General features: G+C 38.7%; 1 protein-coding gene across 1 annotated transcript in view; it reads right to left on the bottom strand.

The window, feature by feature from the left end:
* The window catches only part of FNDC3B (fibronectin type III domain containing 3B), a 339753-nt gene that overhangs the window by 85597 nt on the left and 226203 nt on the right, over positions 1-27953 (bottom strand). The window contains exons 8-11 of the mRNA XM_006861842.1: positions 27687-27832; positions 24744-24803; positions 10545-10683; positions 6630-6683 (exon numbers count right to left, since the gene is read on the bottom strand). Coding sequence (XP_006861904.1) covers positions 6630-6683; positions 10545-10683; positions 24744-24803; positions 27687-27832 — 399 coding nt within the window. The remainder of the gene's footprint in view (positions 1-6629; positions 6684-10544; positions 10684-24743; positions 24804-27686; positions 27833-27953) is intronic.

The following is a 27953-nucleotide window of genomic DNA, read 5'->3' as shown; positions in this document are numbered from 1 at the left end:
ATTCTGAAACATTATCAATACTAACTGTTCAACATCATGGCTAAATAAGAGTTGGGAGGATATGTTCAACAGTTACTGAGAACACCTCCTGTGGGGCCAATCCAATTTCACAACAAGCTAAGATGGCCTCTCCTAAACTTGATATCCAAGAGGCTACAATCTGGGACCAGCCACTAGCTCCTGAAGGTTTCTCAACAGGAATGGTTGGGCATGGCCTGTCCTGCCATCAGTACACCAACAACTTGTGGGTTCTACCTGCTCTCTCAACTTTAAATTTTGCTTATTAGATTTCTGTGGTATTTGATTCATTCTTAATCCACTGTGTTTTATAGCTTTGCTGGTTTAGTTACCAGGAAAAACAGATGTTGAGTTCCTTTTTGGGTAGGTGAGTCATATGTAAGAAAAATTCTTGGGAATTCCACTGGTCACATTCCCATAAACCTAATTTTCTGGTTCTTCCATACATTCCCTACCATGCCATGTCCGGAAGCTATGCTAATGGAAAATTAACATTCATAAATAGAATGCTGTTGTTGTGTGCCTTTGAATTGGTTCCAACTCATAGCCATGCTGTATAGGGTCTCCAAGAACAGCTGGTAGTTTGAACCACCAACTTTGTGGTTAGCCGTCCAGTGCTTTGCTTATTCTACAGGACCACACTAGGGGCTCATACAGACATCAGGTTCTTTTTCTAAATTCCTAACAGAAGAATGTACTAAATTTTTAACTTTTCCCACTCACATCTTAACATCTACTTAGGATTCCCACTAACATGAAATAATCATTGCATGGAATCTGCTATCATCTCATTTAATCACGCTAATGACAAGTCATCTGATACTGACTCATAATGACTGACTAGACAGTTGCTTTTTGTCCAGGTTATCTCCCTTAATCTTAACATACCTTTGAAATAGCAGACACTGTATTTCCAGAGAAGTTGAGGTTCAGGGCTTACTTAACTTGTTTGAGGAACCAAGACTGGTTTAGAAACCAGGCAGAAACTATGAACAGCTGTCTCTCTAGATAAACAGCATGCCATAAACACCTATCATGAAGCTGCTTCCACGCCACACAACAAGATCCCAGGACATCTGCATTTGCTCCAAATAACCAGATGCACTAGCACTAGCTACTTATCTCTGTATAGCACAAATTAGAATTATACCTAAGAGCAAAACTCATAAGTTTTCATAAATACGAGACTTCAAAAAGTTTGTGGAAAAGTTCCACTATCCTTTCATTTCATTTTCTTAAATTTTTTGAAATCTCCTCAAACTTTCTCTATAGAATTCATTACTTTTTTATAAAATGAAGACAATGCCTATTGATCACAAGGATTACCATTACTCAAATTTTCAAGGAAAATGACAGAACACCAATTGTTTGTTGTTGTTGTTAAGTGCTATCAAGTTGGTTCTGACTCATAGTGACCCTGTATAGGATTTCTGAGGAGCAGCTGGTGAGTTTGAACTGCCAACCCTGTGGTTCAAACCAACCTAATGGTCAAGGGCTTAAACTACAGTGCCACACACCAGGAGACTCTGTGCAGGCATTTATAAACACTTTAATCCAAAAGTTCCTAACTCTTTTTCCCTACAAGCCTCTCCCTATTCTAGCACTTCTATGGTTCTCAATCCTTCCCCATCCTCTTCCAGACAACTCCAACCTCCAAGACATTCTGACATACATCACTGAGCAGAAATCAACATGAGGGGCCAATGACTTGAGTTCAGGAATGGGGGCACGTCAAAGGGATTAGCTTTGGAGTGGTCCACAAGGTAGCATGAATCAGGCATTATCCAACCCATCACCCCCATGCCCCATCTCCAACCCCTGACTCTTCCCACGTAGGAAAGAATCTCCACCCTTAGAAACTTATGTTCCAAATATTGTTTCAGTGTAAGAAAAAAAAGTTAGAACACCTTTTCCCCAAAACTGTGGGTTAAACTGAATTCATAAACGAATCCTTGTGAAGCTTCACACCAACTTTCTGCCAGAATGCCTATCATTTGTGGGCAAGGGCATATTATTATTATTATCAGAAAGTGGGGTATCTCCTGAAGAAGAAAACAGTGTCCAAAACCCTGTTTGGACAATGAAGGACCAGTTCTCAAACCCCACTGTTCTGAAAACTACCACTCAAATGAATTACCACAATAGGACCTGTGGCAAATACTGGGACTGTCTTGGAAACACCACACCTATCTATTCAAGTCATGAAAATTTCAGGTGCCAACAGAAACCACGGCCACAGTAGAAAAGTGTGGTAACACTTGTAGGAGTACGTGCCATTTCCAGTGGCTCATTTCATAGTCATAGTTACTTCAGACATTGATTTAAAAAGTAAAAAGCTGTATACTTACATTTAGTAATGGAGAAACACAAGCAGCTAAACCTCTGACAATACTAATAATGAGTAATTTCCAATGACATTCTACGCAGCAGTGATGAGAAATCAACAACACTAAATTTTGAGAGATGATGTACTGTTTCCCACTGTACTATTTTAGAGTTTTGTATTCTGTTCCCCACTGAAGCCCATCTACCATGTAGCTATGGAGACTTAACCTATTGGTTAAGGTGGATCTGCCCAAGGAGGTACATAAACAGAACACAACTTTCTGTTGATGCTCTTTCTAGTGGCAAGAAACCTGAGCTTGATGCCCCGTGCTTGCACCTAACCAACAACATTTAAACGTATCATTTTATTACAATAGTAATTAAAAACTGAATATAGCAGTAAGTACCCCAGGAACTGTAAGCACTGCTGTGTCCATTAATAAACAGGTGAACAACATGTGGCTATCCAGCCATTGGTTGTGCTCATGGACAGGTAAGACAGACACTGCACCAAGCTATGATTCTCAGAGCAGAGGCAGCAGGGGAGCAACCAAGGACCACCACATTGTCAGAGACTCTCAGTTCCCAGGAGATCATTCTCAGACTGTGATTTGTTCTTCTGTGTACCTCACAATCTTTCTCTACACTGAATTTGCTTTTGCAGCCTCCTGGACGACAGAGAGGCTGTATGTATATAGTTGAGGCAGATGTCCTTGGAGCGGAGAGTAGAAGAGAAGTCTGGCTCAGGTTCAGGGTATGGGTGGATGGAGATGGTTCTAACACAACACCCCTTCCCATTTCCTGCTCCACTGCACTCCACCAAGGCAGTCTGGAAACAGTCCCAGGTACACCTGGCTCCAGAAATCACCATGCATCAGGGGTTAGGAGGGTTTCTACTTCTTGCAGACCCAACTGCTGCTGTCTTGTTTATGCATTTGTGTTTCTTTCTTGAAGCCAAGACCTTAGGTTACATGGATACAAAGTGATGCTCCCCCTTAAAAACAGACCTCTGATTTAGCCCCAAATTTAGAAATGTAGACTGCCAGATGGTTTTGTCAAAAATGTTACTTATGAAATAATAGAATCAATCATTTATTATTAGTTTTATTCTCACAAGCAGAAAATCCAACGATAGTTGTTTTGAAATTATTTTAGGGGGATTGAAAAGGAGTAAGGAGTTCCTGGGTGATACAAATGGTCGAGCGCTTGGTTACTAACTAAAAGGTTGGTGGTTTGAATTCACTCAGAGGTGCCTCAGAATAAAGACCTGGCGATCTCCTTCTGAAACATTACACTCAATGGCAACCTAATGGAGCATAGTTCTACTTTGACATCTACGGAATTTTTGTAAGTTGCAATCAACTCCCCATTAGCTGTTTTGTTTATTTGTTGTTTTTTAGAAAGTGGTGGTTATGTGCTGTGGAGTTAGTTCTGACTCATAGTGACCCTGCACAGGGTTCCCAAGGCTGTACATCTTTAATGGGAGCCGAAAGCCTCATCTTTCTCCCACTAACATTTTGAACTGCTGACCTTGAGGTTCGCAACTCAATTTGTAACCACTAGGAGCTCTGGTAGTGTAGTGGCTACGAATCAGGCTGCAAGGTCAGCAGCTGGAAACTACCAGCTGTTCCGCGGGAGAAAGATGAGGCTTTCTGCTCCCGTAAAGATTTACAGCCTCGGAAACCATGTACAGGGTGGCTATGAGTCGGAACCGACTCCACGGCACATAACAACAACTAGGGAGATATAATGTAAAGTATGGAAAAAATTGAGATGCATGTAGCTGAAGTTTTATTTGTGTCTGTTCTTAAATCAATCAAGAGGATAGCATTATGTTAGTTTTTCAGCTATCACAGCAAATTTATTCACCATTTCATAGACAGACATATGGAAGACCTCAAAGGTTGAGGTCCCAGAGGTGCCCACGTAGAAACTTGGAACTATAATCCACATCTACAATTTTTGGTCAAGATTCTAGAAATGCTCAGTATAAAACTTGAAAGTAGAATCCATATCTCCAAATGCTTCATTTTCTTTCTACTACATTCTGTTGCCAGGGCACTGAAGGCAATGGGGCAGAGTTAGGGGTCCAGCAGTTTTTCAAGGAGGTGAATATCATAACCAGAGAATCAGGAAAGATTCCTGTACTGACAAAAGGTCTGTGGGTAATGAGAGTTAATGACCCTGGAATCTCCAGAAAAACTCACTAGAGCTAATACAAGAAAGAATTCAAAGTTGGGAGAGAAAATAAAGAGGAAAGGGAAAGGCTGAAAAGCTAACGTGGGCAGGAGGCAAAGAAACATGACAGAGTAGAGGGAAAGCCAGGAAGAAGGGGCACAGCAGGCAGAGACTACAAGCAAGTCACTTTTGGGACACTTAATACTTTTTGAATAGTAGGTCTTGTGTACTATATAAATGGCCACCAGACATGGCTTCCACATTCATGTGGGGCAGTCGCCTATTTCCCCCCAGGCACTTCCATTGCAACTTCAAAAGGAAAGGGGCCAGCAACAGAGTCACCACCACCACCATTTCCTGCAGCACCTGGGTTTTCCTTGGAAGTTTCCTATTTAAGTTGTCAGCTTCCCTGACCTTACTTAACTTACGAACTCATTCATGGTTCCAGGCTGAAAAGCTGTTAAAAGATGATTTTTTAAATCCTCTTTTTCACTGGTAAATTCTGCTCTCATTTAAAAAACAAAACAAAACCACCCTCAAGATCAAAGAAACAACATCAGGTCACAAGAGCCAACACACTTAGAAACAGACTTCACTGAACTCTTACCCTTAGGGGTAGAGGAAGGATGGGAAGATGCTATTTTATATATGCTCACAGGTCAGCCAAGTTCCTTTCCAACTCTCCTGACTGCCTATAAAATTCTCTTTCCACTAGGGCCAAAGGGATGATTTGTTCTCCAATTGGACTACCTTTAAACAAAATTCACCTAATATGTAAAATGAATTGGTCAAGTCTGAGATCTCACCAATCTGTACATCCAAGCTAGCCACAGGGCTCCCAAGAACAAAAGATTGTTGTCTTTGGTCACTTGGAACTCGAGCTATTCAGATGCAACCCAGATGGGAAAATAAACTTCTGCAGATAGAGAAAGGGCCCTTCTTTCACATCAAAATTTTATCATGTGTATTTAATCTAATTTTCATTTTTAATTTGCTTAAAGTATTTTTATACACTTGTCAAGTAATTTTCCCCCCAAGTCTGCATACATTTTTAGATTTCTAATCACCCCCTCCAATTTAAGCCTTAAATTTCTCCCCAAGTTCCCCATTTTCTATTCCTAAATTCCTGAGTCTATCTGTGCAAGTACAGAAAGAATAAAGGAAGGGCAAAAGAATAAATGAACTGAAGATCTACAACAACAACAACAAAAAAATACCATGGCTATTTAGAAACGAAAGGCATCAAGTATTTCCTGTCAGAGATTCTGTGAGTATTTTGTTTGCTTTGGCGGAAGCACCATGAGTCACCACTCAACACAGACTGGTCTTGAGAAAAGGAGACTCCAGTGTGGACAGCATCCAAGTCTCTGGTGTGGAAACAGCAAGGGGGCAGCTGAGCGGTCTACAGGAGGATTGCACAAGGTGGAGAGCAAGACCTACATGCACACAGATCCACTCTCCCATGGAGAAAAGACATCAGTGCAACACCAGGGTACATAAGTGACATTCAAAAGGAAAAGCAAGATATGCTTCCCAAGCCACAATGTAGTTTATCTTAGCAAAACAATCTAAGCAAAAGGGCCCTGGGAAGTTTTAAGATGACAAAGTAGCCAATGTTTTGTACAGACTTAGGGCTGCTTCATTTGTATAAACTAATGACCGCTTGGAGTCCTGGTGTGGTGATGTAGGATAAGCACTGGACCTCAAGGTTGGCTTGAATCGCAAGACTGGCAGTTCAAACTCAGCAGCCGCTCCTCTGAAACCCTGTATAGGGTCATACGTGTCGGAACTGACCCGACAGCGCTTAAGAACAACAATAACAATGGCTCCTTAGACACAAGAGACCCCAAAAGATGTAAGATGCTTTCTTGTCTTCCAGCAGAATTTCTTGCAAATCAACCCATTTAAGTGCACAATTCATTACACCACTTCAGTACATCTTCATGCTCCACATTCAGTAACTACTACTGGCTTTACATTTTTCTCTACATACATCCCTTTTATGCGAGTTTTCTAGGATGCCTTATAAAAGAATAAAATGGGTAAAAATAAGTACCGTTTATTTGTGAAATGGTATTTTAGATGGATGAATATGAAGATACGCTTACCTCATCCCACTCTAAAAGGTAGTTGGTGATTTTTGAACCATTGTCAATTGGCGCCTAAAAAACAATAATAAAATGAGATTAGAAAATGCTGTCCATAAACAATACTTAACAGATAAATACATTATCCTAACAGTTCTATCTTCTTCCCTCAAGGGGATAAACCTGAATTTCCTTGGTCAAAATCTGTCGCAAACTATTCAATACAACTCAACTGTAGAAAGCATTCCTACTATTAATAAATAATTTCCCATAAATAGCAACACCTGCCTTCCCCCACAAGTTCTACATGGGGCTACTTCCACTGTGGATATAAAATTTTCAAGTGGCACTTGAAATTCAAGAGGAGAGAGAGTATGCAGTTGAGAAGCAAAGGCACTACTACGGGTCTGATAAGGGAGAGCTGACGTTCTTCCATATAGTCTGTTTTTTTCTTTTCTTTAATGCTTACAAGTAAAAAGCCATGTGGCACTGGAGTCATTACTAAGTGCCGTGCAGTCGGTTCTCACTCATAGTGACCCTGTATGGGGTTTTGAGGCTTTAAATCTTTGTGGGAGCAGACAGCCTCCACCTTCTTTCGGCTGAGTGGCTGGTGGGCTTGAACTGCTGACCTTATGGTTTGCAGCCCATGGAGCCATTGCACTCCCATTTGTGGCATTAAGAGTGCTTTAAAAAAAAAAAAAAAAAAAAGGGAAAATGGGATCCTGCTGTAGGGTAAACACCAGAGGACTGCGACCTAAACGTTAGTGGTTCAAACCCAGCACCTGCTCTTCAGAAACCCTATACACAGGGTCGCTATGAGTCAGAACTGACTCAATGGCACTTAACAACAACAACGAGGTAGACTACTCTTGTTGATGTTAAGTGCTATCATGTCAGTTCTGACTCATAGTGACTACATACATAGAATTTCCTAAGCTGTAAAACTTTATGGGAATAGAAAGCCTTATCTTTCTCCCACTAGCTATAGATTAACCAGGAATTACTAGCCCTTCATACCCTTCACATGTTAAAAAAATGTAGTTTCACCATTGCTTTCCTTAACAGCAGGCAGGGATCAGCTTTGAAGAGGAAAGTGAGGTTTTTGAACAAGTGGAACAAGGGCAGATACATTGTAAAATTAGGTTTGCCAGAATGGAGTATTAGAGTGGGTTCCTGGCAACTCCAGGTTAATGAGATCTGGAGAGAGATAAAGGAGGAAGGGGAAAAACGAGTAGTAGAATGGTGTTTCCTATTTCAAAGCTGTGTCTGGGCCTAGATCTTCCTTAGGAATATCATGGGAGACCAGCAATCAGCACAGTGCCTTGGCCCTAGCAACAGGGTTCCCCAGAGATGTGTTTCACTTCCAGCTTGGTCATTTACTCATCACGAATGGGTGAGTGTGATAAGTAGGCTATATATGTAAATCATCTATTATCTCTACTATATGTAAATCACCTATTATACTACTACATGAGTATATGCCACTTAGTAAATAATTAGCTGCTGCTATTGTTAATTAAAAAAATCATTAGGGGTGCAGTAAATTTTAGTTAATAAAGAAGTTCTTCTCCATCTCCTCCTACTTTTCCCTGTGGAGTCATAGACTCCCAAATCCCAGTTCTCAGGTGGTTGGTTGGTGGTTGTGTGCCCTGGAGTGGGTTCTGACTCATAGTGACCCTGTACAGGGTTCCTGAGGCTGTAAATTTTTACAGGAACATAAAGCTGGTAGTTTCAAACTGCTGACCTTGAGGTTAGCAGCCCGACTTGTAATCAGTGGCTCTAAATTCTCTAGAAGTATAAATACAGGTTTCTATGGGCTAGCTTTGGTGGACAGGATAAGATGCATCAAAAGTACTGAATAACTAATAGAATCAAAGTATTAGATGAGAACCCATTTATGATACCTCATTGATTTCTCTAGAAAAAAGTTTTTACCTCTCAGATTCCTCTAAAGCATATTTTACTAATACAAACCCCATTGCCACTGAATTGACTGAGCCACGGCGATCCTATAAAACACAGTAAAAGTATCCCAGAGGGTTTCCAAAGCTGTATATCTTTACGGAAGCAGACCGCTATATCTTTCTTCTGCAGTGTAATGGATGGGTTCAAACTGCTGACTTTTGTTTAGCAACTAAATGCTTTAACCCTGCACCTCCAGGGCTCCTTTTATGACCCACATGTGGTGCTATGCAGGACTGCAAAGTTGCTTTGAACCATAAGATCAGTGGTTCAAGCTCACCAGTCACTCCTCGGAAACCCTATATGTGGTTGCTATGGGTCAGAACCGACTCTACAGCACTTAACAACATCAATAAGACCCTAATTCCTTGAGGGAAAGGGTACTGTTAAATAGCTGCTGCTTAGTAATTCGTAGCAGTTGGAAGATGTTTGGCTCTCCCAGTGTCTTTGTGGATTCAAGAATAGTTTGCAGGCAGAGAATAGTTCCCTGTCCCATGTTCCCACCTGAGCGCTTCACTTAGGAAAACTGCTCAAAGGAAAACTGACACCAAATCCAGAAATTTTTCCACGATATAAGCTTGTTTCTGATTCATAATTAAACAAACAGAGGATGAAAACTTGAAACATTTCCTTCCTAATAAGAAAAGTAGGAGGAATTCTACCTGAGACCTGAATTCATCCACGTTTCAAGTGAAGCATGAATCAGTGATTCCCAAATTTAGGTCTGTAAGACCCTGGAGTCCCTCCACTAACCTTAAGATTACTTTAATATTTTCCAAACAGAATGGATTTTAATTATTTCCTTAAAGAAAGAACTATTTACATATGACTATACAGGACATTTAAAAGTGGATATATATGCTCTAAAGAATTGAACAATGACGACCAACTGGGTATTACTCTGAAAAGGTGGGGAATCACTGACCTGTATTATCCCTGGAAGCCAGGAAGGAAAATAAAATAGTTCAGTTTCTAAGCCAGTTTCAACTTTGCCTTTGTCTAAACAAAACACTCAGGTTGGCCTTTGGATATGAGAATGCAGCTGCCCACATGAGAAAAAAGCCCATGTTTTGCTATTAACAACTGTTCTCAAATGTTTTTTATCAATTCCCTCTATAAATTTGACCCTCCTGTTTACAAAACACAGACTATTCCTTCACTAGTAATGGATCCCTGCAGCCATCTTTTTCCTTATACACATTATCAGTTCCCCACACTGTAAACCTTATAATTCTCTACCTTATTATGTATGCCATTTGTGAACATGACACAAAAGAAATACATTTTCATTTTAAACTATGCAGTAAACTCTCAGTGTAGAGAAATAATTAATATACAGATTGACAATATGATCTAATATTCTCTTGCAAACACCCCACCATGAATAATAAGCTAATGATATTCCTAAAGGAAGGCTCAATAGGCTGTCTCTTTGGCAGCATTTAGTTGTAGCCAGTAAACTACATCACATTAAAACAATTGTTTATTTCAATCTTTCATATAATTAATAGCCCTGACTTATCTAAGGCCCAATTAGTAAAACTTAATGAAGTCATTCTAAGTTTTAAATATTAAGTATTCAAGGCCCCCACTGAAAGAAGTCAACAGAGCCATAAACCTACCTGATATCTGAATTGTTCTTTATGAAACTTTCTACTGAATGATGGCTGAAAATGATGAAGTGTGGGCATTTTAACTATTTATATCACTTATAAAGTGTGACTTTTCTAGGAAAGTTACCAAATTCTCCAGCAAAAAGAGTGAAAACTGGGTCTTGTAATTTCCTCTTCCCACCCTGTTGCCTAATTTTAATAGAAATGGCAACTACTGATATCATCATTTGCTTCACATAGCTACTCTGAAGAAAACTGAACACTATCACAGAACTGTGACAGCAGAACATAAATGTTTCAAATAGCTACAGACTGACATTAGATTAACTTCAGACCATTACTGACACTTTGCGCTACCCACCTTCCACTGCAAGGTTAGTGAACTTTTGCTTCTGTGTGCCAGCCTCGGTGGAAAAGGACACTCGGGTGCACAGCTGTGGGTGGTAAAACTAACCGGCTGAGAGCAGGATCCCTTTACGGAATTGTACATGGCATAGACCCTGAAAACAAAACAGACAAACACATTCAGTGGCAGTCGCCAATCACAGATCATAATTTTTATCTCAGCTTTGCCTTAGGACTTTGTGCAGGCAAACAGAATTTATTGTATACAGTGAACACCACGACTCTTGTTCCTATATGCTAGTCTTGCCTGTCCTAAATTTGGTCAGCATTACAGGTGTAGTTGAGTAGATTGTAATGCATGGTGAATCTGTGTGAGTCAGACTACAGCAAAATCCTGTTCCACAGGATTTACAAAGGCTGATGTTCCAGAAATAGATGACCAGACCTTTATTTAGAGGCACATTTGGGTGAATTCAAACGGCTAACTGCTGTCATTACAGCTGAGGACGTTATTCAACAGACAAAATTAATTCCACAGAGTATTTGCTTCAATGTACTCTCTTCATGCTAATTGTCAAAAATTCCTGGGCAGTTAAGATTCAGCCAGATCTACTGACTGGAAAAGAATATTCTAAATAAAGAAAATAAGCCTTAATCCAAAGAAGGGTCTCCAACCACACGATCTAAAATCTACTTGGAGCACCTTGGGCAAATTAAATTATTTGACCTCTCAAAGTTTTCTTTGGTAAATCTGTAAAATGGGGATAAAACCAACAAGTTACTCTTGGGTTGACTTTGTTTGAAAAAGGAGAGAAGTGGAGTTAAAAGTCAGATAAAAAAAGGGACAAGAAGGGATGAGAGTCAATGAACTGGAGACACACAACACAAATACAATAGGGTAGGTAGCATATTTGAGCTTTTCATAACATTGCACAAAATTACATAAAAATAGGGATGCTTCACACATTGAAACATGCTTGCTCTAACAGTGCAGCTCTCATTAATTAAACACAATGTTCATGGATGTTTATCCACATGAAGATTTAACTCTTCTTGAATATGGCACCAAAATTACAGATGCTTGCTCTGCACATTAAAATGCATGATTCGATGTTAAACATATGTGATTTCTCCAAACAATGTTATAATACCACATACCTTTCAAAAACCAAGAAAGTATGATTACATTGACATTTACCATTTAATACACATTGAAACTTGGAATAAAATAACTCGAAAATATACATTTAAAAACAGACAACAAAGGAATATTTGTTGCTTAAAAAAGATCCCAAGGATTAAGCTATTCAAAGAACCAGTAAAATATACACCAAACTCTTAAATCTTACAACAGCTCTCTGTATGAGATTGTTGTTGTTATGTGCCATAGAATTGGTTCCAGCTCACAGCAACCTTACACAAAACAGAACAAAACACTGAGAAGTCTTGTGCCAGCCTCACAATCTTTGTTAAGCTTGAGTCCATTGCTTCTGCCACTGTGCCAATCCTTCTCATGGGGAGGTTTTCCTCTTTTGCACTGACACTGCACGTTACCAAGTATGAAGTCCTTTTCCAGGAACTGGTCCCTCCTGATAAAATATCTGAAGCACGAGAAACTAAGTCTTGCCATCCTGGTTTCTAAAAAGCATTCTGGCAGTACTTCGTTCAATGCAATTTGGTTTTTTTTTTCCCCGCAGTCCATGGTACTTTTAATGGTCGTCTCCAAAACCATAACTCAAATGCATCTTTTATGGTGTTCCTTAATCACTGTTCAAATTTCACATGCATATGAAGGTACTGAAAATACCCTTGTCTTTAAACTGACATCTTTGAGAAACAGATTTGCATAATCATTTGATTTCTTGACTGATGTTTTTGTGAATGTTGATTGTGGGTCCAAGAAAAATGATGTCTTTAAGAAATTCGATCTTTTCTCCATTTATCATAATGTTATTTATTGGTACAGTGGTGAGGATTTTGGTTTTCTTTACACAGAGGTGAAATCCATACTGAAGGTTGTGGTCTCCGATCATCATCAGTTAAGTATTTAAAGTCCTTTTTTTTTTTTTTTTCATCAAGAAAGGTTATATCATCTTCATGTCGCAGGTTGTAAATGAGTCTTCTTCCAACCTTGACGCCACATTCTTCATATAATCCAGCTTCTCGCATTATATGCTTAGCATACAGATTGAATAGTATGATGAAAGAATACAACCCTGGCATACAGCTTTCCTGATTTCAAACATTCAGTGCCCCCTTGTTTTGTTCAAACGACTGTCTCCTGGTTTATGTACAGGTTCCTTATGAGTGCAATTAAGTGTTCTAGAATACTCGTTCTCCACAATGTTGTCCATGGTCTGTCAGGATCCACACACTCGAAAATCTTTGCATAGACAGTAAAGCATAGGTAAACATCTTTCTGGTATTCTTTGCTTTCAGCCAAGATCGATCTGACATCAGCAAATGATATCCCCTCGGTCCACGTCCTCATCTGAATCCGGCTTGAACAGTCAGTTCCCTGTCCATGTACTGTTGTAGCCATTTAAAAATTGTCTTTAGCAAAATTTTACTTGCAATGTGATATAAATGATACTGCCTGATGATTTCCACATTCCATTGGGTGACCTCTCTTTGGAATAGGCACAATACATTGGCTAGAAAGCTGTCTCCCAAATTTCTTGGCATAGATGAGTGCCTCAAGTGCTGCATCAGTTTGTTGAAAGATTTGAATTTGTATCCCCCATCAATTCCCAGAGTCTTTTTCTTTGCCAATGCTTTCAGAGTGTCTTGAACTTCTTCCTTCAGTATCACTGGCTCTTGATCATATGATATTTATTGAAGTGGTTAAACAACAACCATTTCTTTTTGGTAAAGTGACTCTAGGTACTCCTTCTGTCTTCCTTTGATGCTTTCGGCAATATTCAATATTTTGTCCACAGAATCCTTCGGTACTGCAACATGAGGCTTGAAGTTTCTCTTGAGTTTTTTCATCTTCAAAAATGTTGAGCATATTCATCCCTTTTGGTTTTGTAACTCTTAGTCTTTGAACATTTCATGATAACACTTGACTTTTTCTTCCTGAGCTGCCTTTTGAAATTTTATATTCAGTTCTTGTACTTCCTTATTTTTTCCATTTAGTATCTCTATGCTGGACAGCAAGTTTCGGAGTCTCTTCTGATATCCATTTTGGTCTTTTCCTTCTTTCTTATCTTCTTAGTGACCTTTTGCTTTCTTCTAGCATGATGTTCTTGACACCATTCCACAGCACTCATGTGTCTAATGCATCCAATTTGTTTTTCACATGATCTCAAAATTCAGCTGTGATATGTTCAAGGTTAAATTTTGGCTCTCACAGACTTGTTTTAATTTTCTTCAGCTTCAGCCTGAACTTGCATGTGAACAACTGATGGTCTGTTCTACAGTCTGCTCCTAGCCTGGTTTTGGCTGCTGATAGGGTGTTTTCCCACTGTCTCTTTCCACAGATGCAGCCAAGTTGATTTATGTATATACCATCTTGAAGTCCATGTGTACAGTTATTTTTTATGTTGTTTAAAAAAGGTATTTGCAACGAGTAAGTCATTGGTTTTACAAAACTGTAACATGCAATCTCCAGCATTATTTCTATCACCAAGGCCATATTTTCCAACTACTGATCCTTCCTCTTTATTTCCAATCTTTGCAATCCAATCACCAGTAATTATAAATACATCTTGATGGCATGTTTAATCAATTTCAGATTGAAGAATACTTCATTTCATCATCGCTGTCTTTAGTGGTTGCTGTGTAAATCTGAATAATAGTGGTATTAACTGGTCTTCCTTGTTTGTTGTTGGTGTTAAAGTGCCGTCGAGTCGGTTCCAACCCATAGTGACCCTGTATAGGATTTCCGAGGAGCAGCTGGTGAGCTTGAACTGCCAACCTTGCAGTTCAAATGGCTTTGCAGTCTAAAGCATTAACCCACAGCACCACACCAGGACTCCGGTCTTCCTTGTAGGCATATGGATATTGTCCTATTACAGACAGCATTATACTTCAAGACAGATCTTGAAATGTTCTTCTTAATGATGAATGTGATGCCATTCCTCTTCAATTTGTCATTGCTGGCAATAGTATACCATGTTGTTGTTGTTTGTTGTTAAGTGCCATCGAATCGGTTCCGACCCATAGCGACCCTGTATAGGGTTTCCGAGGAGTGACTGGTGAACTTGAACCACCGACCTTGCAATTCAAATGGCTTTGCAGTCTGGCGCATTAACCCACAGCACCACATACTATCAAATTCAAAAGGGCTAATACCAGTCCATTTCAGTTCACTAATACTGACGGTATGGATCTTTATGTGTACCATTTCACTTTTTGACAACTTTCAGTTTTCCTAGATTCATACTTTGTAAAATCCATGTTCTTATTAGTAATGGATATTTACAGCTGTTTCTCCTCATTGTGAGTTGTGCCCCATCAGCAAATGAAGGTCCCAAAAACTTTATTCCATTAGTATCATCAAAGTTAACTCTACTTTGAGGAGGCAACTCTTCCCCAGTTGTATTTTTAGTGCCTTTCAACCTGAGGGACTCATCTTCAGGCATGGTATCTGACAACTGCTGTTTTTGTTGTTAAGTGCTGTCGGGTTGGTTTCTAATCAGGGCAACCCTGTATAAGTTTTCCAAGGAGTAGCTGGTGAGTTTGAAGTGCTGCCTTTGGTGCAAACTGACCTTATGGTGCATTCCTATCCTACAGTGCTACACCAGGACTCCGTATCTGACGATATTCTAGAGTTAGTCATCATTTTTCAATATTCAATATTCTGGTACAATTTGAGAGCATTCTACAGCTATTCATAAGGCTTTCAGTGGCTAGACATTCAGAAGTACTCTGCCTCTCCTTTCCAGTCTGTGTTAGTCTGGAAGCTTAGCTGAAACCTGCCCACCAAAGGTGTACCCTTCTGATATTTAAAATACTAGTAGCATAGCTCCCACCATCATAGCAATGTGCAAGCCACCACAGTACAAAAAACTAATAGATGAACGATGGCTCTCTAAATAGGAAACACATATTACCTCATTTCATGCAGAAGGAAAGTGAGAATCAGAGAGGTAAAGTAAATTTCCGAAAGTCACACAGCTGGAAGGCCAAATAAAACTGTATTCGGGGCTGAAACTGTAACCACTCTATTCTGTTGTCTACTTCCCATGCTCATCCTGCAGTTATGTTTCTTCAAATGCCCACAATTCATCTCTTCTCATTTCAAAAAACAATTAAAAAGGAAATTGTGGAAAATAGGTCCTTCTTATGTGTCTGATTAACAAGTCCTTTCTTCTCCAGAAAAATGAACTATCCATCAAAAAAAATGTTCAGATGCTAACAGAAATGTCAAACTTTCCATTTCAAAAAGTAAAATACATACTTATTGCATATAACTTATTATTCTTAAGGAAAGACACTATGATATTTGATCCAAACTAACAATGGTTATGGTCTCCAACTGAGTCTTCTGCTGAGAGAAATCATTCCTTTTTGCACTCATACTCACACTATAAATGGGATATCAAGTTTGTTACAGAAGAGTGTCAGAGAAAATGAGGGCAACCCTCAGTTAGAAGGCTTGATCTAATGACTCTAACAATACCAAAAGAAGGACTGATCCAATGGCTCTACCAATACCAAAGATCCTGAAGACAATGTCCTGTCTTGTTATACATCAGGTCTCACTGAGAGGCAACTGACAACAACAAGAATACATGAGCAGTTACAGGATAATATAAGACTCTAATGGTCGTTCTGGAAAGATCATTTCCATGTGTCAAGAAGGGCTCACTGGGAGTAAGCTGCTTAACATGATTAATCCAAGAACGTCCCACACATGGGCAGGGATCCAGCCTGAACTTTGACAGACCAGAATTTGCCAACTAGTGGCTCATGGGTTGGATGTAGCCATAAAATATGTGTGTGTGTGTGTAGTAAATATAATGTTTTCCAAACATTAAAGGATCAACACAGACACTCACAATGGAAGACAGTGCCACTACCTATAAAACAGAATCTATAAAAACTAAACTTGTATCTGATTTAACTTCTTCACCACTTTACAGCCAATAGAGGACACGGAAATGTACTAAGTAACACTACCACCACAGGGATGCAATCAGCCCAATTCCGACTATCGGAAACTCTATTTATTGCTCAGTGCCTTCAAGTCAGTTCCAGGATCAAATTCATCTATATCTAAATAAAGGTATATATTTTCTAACAAGTTTCAGGATAATAGTTAAAAAAACAAAATTTGAAAGAAAGTTAAGGCATAGAAACCAATCAGAATATTCAGACCATATTTGAATTTCAATGATAACCTAATTAAGAAAAGAAAATATTCATTTTTAGGACAATGAAGAAGTGAAAACTGTTTCTGGGTTTTATAGATAAATATTTTTTTTGGAGGGGTTTGCGATGATGGTAGTACAGCAATGATTAGAAGACAAGGGGGAATCCTTGTCTTTAGCGAGAAAATATTTACAGGGGAAATAAGATAATGTCTGGACTCTCCTTCAAACAACTGGGGAAGAGGAGTAAGTTGGTTGATAAGTACTTGAGAAACCTTGAAAGGAATATACTTTTGACTATAACTAAAATTTTCTGAAATGAAAATAAGTTAAAAAGTTAAACTAAGTCAACATGTTAAAAAAAAACTAGATTTCTGTCACTGAAATAAAAGAACGTTTGACTTCTCTGAAAGAACGTTTGACTTCTCTTTTAAAAACTGGACGATCGAGAACTGTTTTCCCTCACCAACTCTCTTAATACATGCTTTGTTGTTGTTGTTAAGTGCCTTTGAGTTGATTCCGATCCATAGCAACTCTGTATAGGGTTTCTGAGGAGCAGCTGGTTAGCTTGAACCACCGATCTTGTAGTTCAAACAGCTCTGCAGTCTGGCACATTAACCCACAGCACCACACCAGGACCCCACAATACATGCTTTAGGGAACATGGATATCCTCTGAAGAAACCCAGGGCTGGAGCTTGGGGTGGGGTGGGGTGGTGTTAGGGCTATTGTCTGGAGCCAGTATCATCTAGAATAGCCTGAATAAGAAGAGCAATAAATGGCACTCCCTGTCTGCAGGTGGACTTCTACTTTTATTACCCCCTTTTACATTTTATCTTTTACACTAACTCTGGAAATGGATTCAACCTAACAACAACAACAACCCTAACTGTGGAGTCCTGGTGTGGCTCTTTAGGATAAGCAATGGACTCCGAAGTCTTTTTGAACTACAAGATTGGTGGTTCAAATTCAGCAGCCACTTCTCAGAAACTATACTGGGTCACTGTGAGTCAGAACCAAGTTGATGGTACTTCACAACAACAATCTTAGCTGTTCTCTATACATGTTATTTGGCAATGTAGACATGGCTATCTGATTAGTATTTAATCCTGGAGGAAGTAATTTATGCATTTCCCTCCCATGACACGCACTGGGGTATGCTTGGATTTGATCTAACCCTGTAGGCAGGAGCCTACCTTTGGGGAACCAAGCCTGATTATAAGGTGTGCTCTATAGTGTTCATTCTTTGAGTAATAAATGCCTGTTGATCACTCCATCACGAGTGTCAGGTCTGTGCTCTGCTCCAAACCATCCTTCACTAAGAACTTGGGAAATAATGGCGACCCAGCAAGAACACTGAGCCCACAATCCTACACTATAATGATCAGATAAAGGTAAGAGTGACTGCCCTTTAAATGGAGCAGATACTGGTCAGTTCAGCAGAATCCCCACCACTCCCCACATCTCCTCTGTGCTGAGATTGCATATCAGTTATTGCTGGCCCAACCTCACTTTACACATTTAGACGTCTTTTCCCAGCCCAGTTGGCATTTCAGCTTTGCAATTACAATCAGTGGCCTACAAATATTTAGGAGGACTAGGATGTTCACAAACAGCTGGCACCAAAAATCACTGGATAAAACAATGTAAGAAAGCACCTATAAAATACTCTAGCAGTTTCTAGCAAGATAACTGCTATTTTTGTTGTTGTTGTTGTGTGCTGTCTCGGAGCTTATGACTCATAGCAACCCTGTATAGGGTTTCCAATAAAACACTGGTGGGTTTGAACTGCTAACCTTGTGGTTAGCAGTCAAGAGCTTATCCTACAGTACCACACCAGGATTCTAGTTAGTTAACTGGGAAGAGGTAAATTTGGACTAGCCAAATTCTTGTGTCTTTTTATTGGGATACTAGGCGTCCTGGTATGATACTGTAGGATAACCCCAAGGTTTGTGGTTCAAACCCACCAGTCACTTCTTGGAAATCCTATACAAGGTCGCTATGAGTTAAAATAGACTCTACAGCACTTAACAATGAAGAGTTAGAAACTAGTACTTCATGGAAACTCCTAACAGCCAGGATGGGATAATAACAGAGGAGATAAAAGTAAAAAAGAAATCCTGACAACACAGTGAAAGTCTGAGGCAGCTGAAGATGGACAGTGGTATAGACCACATGGAGTACCACTGAGTTGGTTCCAAGTCACCGTGACCCTGTATAGAAGTTTCTGAGGAGCAACCATTCCACAAGACAAGGAAACATCTACCAGCAAGATAAACCAGAGTCATTTTATATGGCAATATAAATGAACCCCCCCATATCTGACAACATATCTAGGTATCCCATCAAGATATACAATAGTTAAAATTGTTCATCAAATAGGTAGCAATGAATCATACTAAAGAACTATTTTTATCAAAAACATTTTTCAGCTAAGAAAGTCTTTAGAAATGATGCTACTATGCTTTAAAGAATGCTTTGGTTTTTTTAGTTGTTTGTTACGAGATGGCATAGTTTATTCCTAAGTATCGTTATGTGATAGACAATCTATTGAGTAGGATAGATTTGTAAATAGCTTCGCTTCTTTTGCTTTTATACCAGGAAAGAAGCATACAATTTTTCTAAAAATCTAATACTGTGCTATATTTTCATATTATTCTAGTTCAGATACTGGCTAAAATGATTAAGAAACACGTGTTTCAAGAATTTTGGAAGTATGCTTCCAACTTCCTCCAGCACATCCATAACATAATAGGAATCAGAATTGCTGGTCAATAACACCTATTTCATAATCCTGCTTTTTGCTGGTCAACTATATTTTTGGAAATGTTTCATCATATAATTTTTTTCTGGGAAATGGTATTACATGACATCATCGTGAGGCAAATTTATTTTCCAAACTATTTATACCAATGACTGGAAAATTGCTTCCCACAAATTATGTACTAAAACTGCTATCCATTCCATCACTTCTATTCCAGAATATCTTACCATTGATAAAGACGCAAGTTTGACTCCAGTAAAATGGAAACTTCAATGCCATCATTAATTATGAAACTACCAGCTGAAAAAGAAACATACTTTTCAAGGAAATTTGAGGGGGATTCAAAAAATTCATGGAAAAATTCCATTATCTTTCTATTCCATGTTCCACAATCTTTTTGAAGCCCCTTTCTTATTTCCACCTTTTCTAACATACAATCATACAAAGACACAACCTTTTAGGGTGAAGATTTTATGTTTGTGAATTTATATAATTAGAAGTGTAATACTGTATATGGAAGCTATGCATAAAACACATTTAAACTTCCAAATGACTTTATAGACCTAAAATATCTATTTGTAGATATGGATAACATATACAAAAGCGATGGCTTTTATAAAAATCCAACCAGAGAACCAAAATCTACATTTTGTGAATCAATGTGTACACTGTTTTTGTTGTTGGTAGGTGCCATCGAGTTGACTCTGGACTCATAGTGGCCCTATCAATAACAGAATCAAACACTGCCCAGACCTGCACAATCTACACATTTGTTACATTTGAGTTCATTGCTGTTGTCTCTGTGTTGGTACTATCTTGGATGTCTTGCTCTTTCTCACTGACCATCCATTTTACCATGCGTGGTGTAATTCTCCTGATGACATGTCCGAAGTGTGAGTCAAAAGTCTCACCATCCTGGCTTCTAAAGAATATTCTGGCTGTCTTTCTTCCATCAGAGATTTGGTTTTGTTTTTGCAGTCCCTGGTACTTTTACTTTTCTTCTCCAACACCATAATTCAAGTGAATCGATTCATCTATGGTCTTCCCTATTCATTGTCCAACTTTGATATGCAACATTGTTGTTGTTATTAAGTGTGGTTGAGTCAATTCCAACCCATAGCAACCCTATACAGGGTTTTCGAGGAGCAGCTGGTGAGCTTGAACCGCCAACCTTGCAGTTGAAACGGCTTTGCAGTGTGGTACATTAACTCACAGTGCCAAACCAGGACTCCATGCACATAAGGCAATTTAAAATACCACTGCTTTGGTTAGGTTGTTCTGGTGCGGCGTTGTGGGTTAATGCACTAGACTGCCAAGTTGGTTTGAACCACAAGGTTGGTGGTTCAAGCTCACCAGCTACTTCTTGGAAATTCTATACAGGGTCACTATGAGTCGGCATTTAACAACAACAAATTCTCAAACTATTATCTTTGTTCTTTAATGCTTAATAAGGTCTTCTGAAGCAGATCTAATACAATGTTAATTTGATTCTTGACTGCGGTTTCTTTGAGTATTGATTGTGGATCCAAGCAAAATCTATTCTCCATTTATCATGAGGTTATTCAGTGGTACAGTTCTGAGGATTCTGTTTTCTTTACATTGAGGTGCAATCCATACTACAGGCTGTCGTCTTTGATCTTCATCAGTAGGTAGTTTAAGTTCTGTAACTTTCAGCAAGCAAGGTTGTATCATTTGCATATCACAGGTTCAGAGTGAGTCTTGATGTTACATTCTTCTTCATGTAATCTAGCTTCTTGGATTATATGCTCTACATACAATCTGAATAAGTATGGTGAAAGATACAATCCTGACACACACCTTTCCAGATTTTAAGCCTTATTCTCTTGTTATGTTTGAACGACTGCCCCTTGGTCCTCATGTTCCTCATGAGCACAATTAAGTGTTCTAGAATACGCAATTCATCACAATGTTATCCATAGCTTGTCATGATCCACACGGTCTAAAGTCTTTGCACAGTTAATAAAACACAAGTAAACATCTTTCTGGTATTCTCTGCTTTTAGCCAAGATCCATCTGATGTCAGCCATGATATCTGTAATTCCATATTTTCTTCTTAAATCTGGCTTGAATTTCTGGCATTTCTCTGTCAATGTACTGTTGCAGCAGTTTTTAAATTATCTTCAGCAAAGTTTTACTTGCATGTGACAATAATGATATTGTTTGATGACTTCCACATTCTGTTGATCACCTCTCTTTGGAATGGGTATAAATATGACTTTCTTCCAATTGGTTGGCTAGGTAGCTGTCTACTAAATTTCTTGGCAGATAAGTGAACACCTTCAGCACTGCATCAGTTTGTTGAAACATTTCAATTTGTATTCTACCAATTCCTTGAGCTTTGTATTTCACTAATGCCTTCAGTGCAGCTTGGACTTCTTCCTTCACTGCTAACTCTTGAAGTGGCTGAACACCAACCATTTCTTTTTGGTTTATCAATCAATCTTTTGCTCAAAAAATCTTTCAAAATTCCAAATCAAGGCTTGAATGTTTTCTTCAGTCCTTATACCGTGAGAAATTCTGTTGTTGTTAAATGCTGTTAAGTCAGTTCTAACTCACAGCAACCCTTTAGGGTTTCTGAGGAGCAGCTTGTGGGTTTGAACCATGAACCTTGTAGTTAGCAGTCCAGTATTTAACCTACAATGCCACACCAGGACTCCAAGTATACATTGTTGTTGTTGTGAAGTGCCGTCGAGTCGGTTCCAACTCATAGCAACCCTGTATAGGGTTTTCGAGGAGCAGCTAGTGAGCTTGAACAGCCAACCTTGCAGTTCAAAAAGCTTTGCAGTCTAACGCATTAACGCACAGCTCCACACCAGGATTCCAGAGGAATATTATTTATCGCATTCACTATTAGGAGAAAAGAAGAATCATTGCATAGATGACAATAACACACAATTCTTAGCAAAATGAGAAAGAAAACCCTTTAAAACTTGAAATGTCTTGGGATACTGCTCTCCACGTGGATTTTAGTACAAATAACATGGCAGATGCCACTACAAATAGCTCTGAGAATGCAAACTGTGACCCTGCCTAAATGACAGCTCTGGTCTTGTAATAAATTCTTCCTAAGGAGCTCTGGTTAGTGTAGTGGTTACGAATTGGGCTGCGAACCACAAGGTCAGCACTTCAAAACTATCTGCTGTTCTGAAGGAAAAAGATGAGGCTTTCTGCTCCCATAAGATTTACAGCCTCGGAAACCACATGGTCACTATAAGTCAGAATCGACTCCATGGTACTTAACAACAATAGCAGTGAACTGGTGGTGAGAGGAGGTTAAGAGCTGCTCTTGTCTAGTAACTGAGGCAAGCAGACCGCTTAACCTAACTGAACACTGATGACTCCTGTAAGTGCTGTATCACATGTGCGGCCTAGAAGTTAACATGTGTGAGGATGTATTAATTATTCCTTTTATTTGCCTGAAAGTTTAAGGTGTTCATGAGCTAGGGGAACAGAAAAAAGTTTTCTCAAAACTTACTCTTTGGAAGAGAAGTGAAGAAAAATGAAGAGGAACATCAGAATAGTAAATGAAGGACAGCCCTTTAGGACTTTTAAATTTCTTTGAAAAGGATATAATAAGCATTTGAATAGGCAGGAAATTAATAACCCTTAGTAAAGCAACGACCATGGACCATGACCATGAATAGTTCAAAACATTATGGAGAAAAAGGAAACACATGTTACCAATGAATAATGGTCAGCATTTAAATGGATCCCTATATGGTATTACTTTCTCTGGTTTGCTATTAAATTGACTATTATAAAGAATGGTTAAGCCATTTCTATAATTACCTCAGCTTCACAGATTATTTAAATCTATTTGTACAGGCCCTGTGAAAAGGTCAGTGTTCGGGCTGAAGCTCACAGACTCAAAAATCCAAAAGTTCTGATTTAAACAGGAAGAGATGGCTGCAGGAGAGTTCACCTAAATAATAAACAGCTAAGCAGATGTGCACTTTGTGTCAGTAGAAAACAACACTGTGCTTTTATATATATTGCTTTGAACTTAATTTGAAAGCATGATGACTCTAACATAACACATAATGTAACCTAAACACACCCCAATTTTCCTACCTTTCTTACTGATAAAATTGTGGTACAGGGATTGTACATGGTTTGACCAAAGCAAAACAATTCATCAAAAGCCGAAGCAAGATAAGAACTCAAGACTTCCGATAATTAGGACATGCTCTTCTTACTACGCCTCTCTGCCTCCAGCCCATCACAAGGAATGTATGGTAAGAGTTAACCTTCTAAAAGTCTAACAAAGGGCATGTACTTGGTGTACACATATATCAAACAAAAACGGAGAAAGAATCTGTTATTGTGTAAGATAAAATTACATTTTCTGGTAAACATATAAACAGTAAGTACAACAAAAGTTACAGTAACAAAATAATGTTTTGGACCACATCCAGAAACCAGTCAATTTGCAAATGGATGGACACATCAGTAGGGTTCTGTGAAAGTTTAGATTACAGTTCTCTCCTCACAGATCTGTAGATGGTTGGATTTCTTCCTAAAATAAATTAGTTCTGCCTTCCAGAGTAATCTCAGTAAAGATTCCAGATTATGTATCATACCACATGGGTTCACAGCTTTGCTAAATTAGGTTAGATTTGTGTCAGTCACAAATTTACTATTGCCTTATTCTGAAACCTATTGATTTTTTAAAGGTACAGATGTGTTCTTGCAATACAAGAAGGGTTTACTTAGTCATTTGGACTGACCACTTTATACTTATGGTCTGTAAGACAAAACTGAGAAAGATACAAAAAGAAAATGTTACATATTGAACCATATAATGAAACATATTACATATATATGTGTGTGTGTGTATTCCAACAGATTTCAGAGGACCATATAAAATAAAAATTATTTCAGAAACTTAAAAAAAAAAAATTATTTCCAGTGCATCAACTACTCTTTTATTATCAGGAATTTGTCTATGCACTCCCAGTCACCATATGTAGAGCACAGAACACCAACCAGTGGCTGATGAACTAGACTTTCAGCTAGACAAGTGCCATTAATCAAAACCTTACAGCAATGTACACAGAATTCACTTTAGTGTCTGGATCCTCTAACACAGTTCAGTTCTTCTATCCTGGACTTACCTCACATGATAATCAGTTGCTGGTCTAAGATCTTTCAGGTTACATTCTAATTCTTCTCCACTGCAAAAAGAAGTCAATCATTAAGTTCACGATATTTCAAAAGTAATGTAAGTTTGGATTTGGTTCTCATAGCCATGCTCCAATAACGATCCAAAAAAGCCTATTTATATCTTGATTCTACCATCAGCCAGAAGGAAAAAAACATAACTTTCTTATTTGGTTTGACTGTATTTTTGGACTAGAAAATCAGACTCATTTACGAGTCGGGCTGCCAACCTCAAGGTCAGCAGTTCGAAATACCGGCCGTAGCACGGGAGAAAGATGAGGCTTTCTACTCCCGTAAAGATTTACAGCCTCAGAAACCCTGTACAGGGTCATTATGAGTTGGAACTGACTCCACGGTACTTAACCAACAACATCCTAGATTTAGAAAATGGCAAGGTTGGCTTACTAATACAATTTCCAAATGTAAGCACTTTAATGTGGTCTCCCTACTGAGAAGCAGCCTTATCACTTTTTGAAACTGCAAATAACAGTAAATAACTGCACCAGTTGTCGACCAAGGGGGGCTCTACACTTACCTCAGCAGGAACCTCAACTACCTCCAATTTCAGTCTCTTTTTGACAAAATTTCAACCTGTCTCCTCACATAAAGCACACAACGGAGACCTTTGCTATATAAAAATTTTAAAAAATTTAGCTGACCCTACGTTGAGACCAAACCTCTACTCAATCATGAGAAAGTAACAAATGTAAAATAAGGAATAGTCCATTAAAATATTCTAAAAGATGGCATGGGGGAGGAAGTATTATGCAGAAAGGTCAGTGTTATCAAAGCTAATGGAAGACTTTAGAAATGCTTTAAAGGCTAAAGAGATAAGACATCTAAATATACTATCCTGTTCTGGAGGGGGAAAAAAACAGACATTGTTAGATTAAAATTGACAAAAATGGAGTATGGATAGTGGATTACACAAAAATCCCTAATGTAAATTTAGGGAGCTCATAACTGCACTGTGTTTTCCTCAGGTGACTATCCTTATTTTGAAGAACTGTCCACGGAAGGACTTAGTGCGAGAGGGCCAGGAAATAAGCAACTTACATGAAAACGCTATAGAGGAGAAAAGCAATTAAAAAAAAGAGAAGATCAAATGGTTGGTAAAGGAAACTGGGCAAAATGGTATTAATAGGTGAATGTGGATAAAGAGACAGAGGTATTGTTTGATCTCTCTCTCTCTTTTTTTTTAAACTTTTTATAAGTTTAAAATTATTTCTAAGTAAAAAGTTCCATTAAATAAGTTACAAACTGACAGTCTGTGCCATACTTTGCCTGCATCGCTGTTGTTTGACTTGCACTGTATTGTTAAACATTTTTTGTTTGTTTGTTTTAGATCTCCAGAGAGAGTTTAATATCAGAAAACCTTACCTAATAATTTAGATTTTCAGCATCTCTTGATAAATGTATATAAGGGAATTCTGGGCTACATGCTGTCATGGCAAGAACCAATTGCAGTGAAGTGGAGGCAAGAGATCTCCTGCTCAGCATTTTCCCAACCAACCCTTCCCTGGTTCCCACTGATGTCAGTTGCTGGCACCTCCGTTCATATGCACCTGTAGTTCCTGCCACCAATATCAACACTGCAATGATAGAATCTACCTATTTTTTTTCTTGTTAAGAGTGGAAGAAGCAGCTCTCTGTATATCTTTACAGTTTCTACCAATTCTAATTTCTGAAAAGGATTTATTCTAAGTACAGTGGGGACTCACTGGCATGCTCTGCAGGGAAACAATATGGCCTGACCTAGGTTTCTGTTGTGTACTGGAGACCTGGAGCTAGGTGTTGGGAGACTCTGAGGAGCTTCCTGCAGGAAGTCCAGGGAAGAGATAATGCAGTACAAACATCTAGAAGAGGGAGCAGCTAATGGACTTCTTTCCTCATCTCTCTTCCCTTTTCTTTGCCAGTAAGAAGACACAACCCTAGAGCAACATAAGATACCAAAACAAGGATAGAGGCACAAGGTCTGTCTGCTCCTGTAGCTAGAACCAGAGAAAATGAAAGTGGGAGGGAAGGAAGTGAGGTTTATGTGATCATGTTACCCTGGGCTGGAGCTGTCCTCCCAGAGGCGCCTCACACATGGAGGTCAAACAAGGAGTTAAAACAAAACTACCTTTGTGATATTGTCTTCTGCAACTCTGAGCAGTGTTGACACAGAAGAAAAGATGGATTCTGAAAATTTCTGTCACATTTAGAATAGGATAGTAAATCATTTAAATAGTTAATAGCTGGGAATCCTTAAAACAGAAGGGATGTCTGGAGGTGAACTCCATATTCTGTGTACTCAACTTTTGATCATCTAAGAAAATCTTGGTAAGAAATGCTTTGAAGTAGTAACCTTTATGATATGCTGGAAAACTACTGAGAGGGTAAGAAGTTGGACAAACTGAAAAGACATTCACCATGTTATATAAAATTATTTAAAATAACCCAAACTCACAGTTGCATTTTACCCTGATAGACACTACTGGGATTAAAAAAAAAAAAAAATTAAACTATACGACAAGTTAACAAAAGGAAGTGATATATTTTACCAAAATCAAACAGCTTTACAATGTCATGGTTGCTGTTGTAGTTAAGTGTTGTCGAGTCAGTTCCAAATCATAGTGATCCTGTGTAGGGTTTTTGAGGAGCATCTGGTGGGTTTGAACTTCTGACCTTGCCGTTCTTAATTCTGCCTCACGGCAACCCTAAGTACTTACTTCTAAGAATAACTTTGTAGAAATTAACCTCTGACATTATAATTAGTATTACTACTAATTCTCAAAATGAACTGTCTAAAGGAAAATTTGCAAACCCATAAAGATTTTCCTGTGCTTTCTATTTTTACTAATAATCCCAATTTCACAGTTTAGCAGCAAGGAAGAATACATGGAAACATGGGTTACCTGTAAATTATCTTGTATTTTCCATCTCGCCCTTTGTCTGATAAGGCCACCTCATAACTGTAGGAAAGACCACTGTGGGATCCACATGAAAGTCCAACTGGGGGAGCCCAAGATAGCACAACTGCTCTTGCCTGAATATTAGAAACCTGAGGAAGAAAAAGATGGTGTAAGAATGTTCAAATCCATTTCACCTGGTCCAGATACTGCTTCCTCCAATAACATTTGTGTAATTATTATTACATGGTATAAAGCTAGAGTTAATCCAAG

The sequence above is a fragment of the Chrysochloris asiatica genome, unplaced genomic scaffold, assembly GCF_000296735.1.
Source record: "Chrysochloris asiatica unplaced genomic scaffold, ChrAsi1.0 scaffold00043, whole genome shotgun sequence".
Lineage (NCBI taxonomy): Eukaryota > Metazoa > Chordata > Mammalia > Afrosoricida > Chrysochloridae > Chrysochloris > Chrysochloris asiatica.
This window is presented reverse-complemented; position numbering and strand designations above follow the sequence as displayed.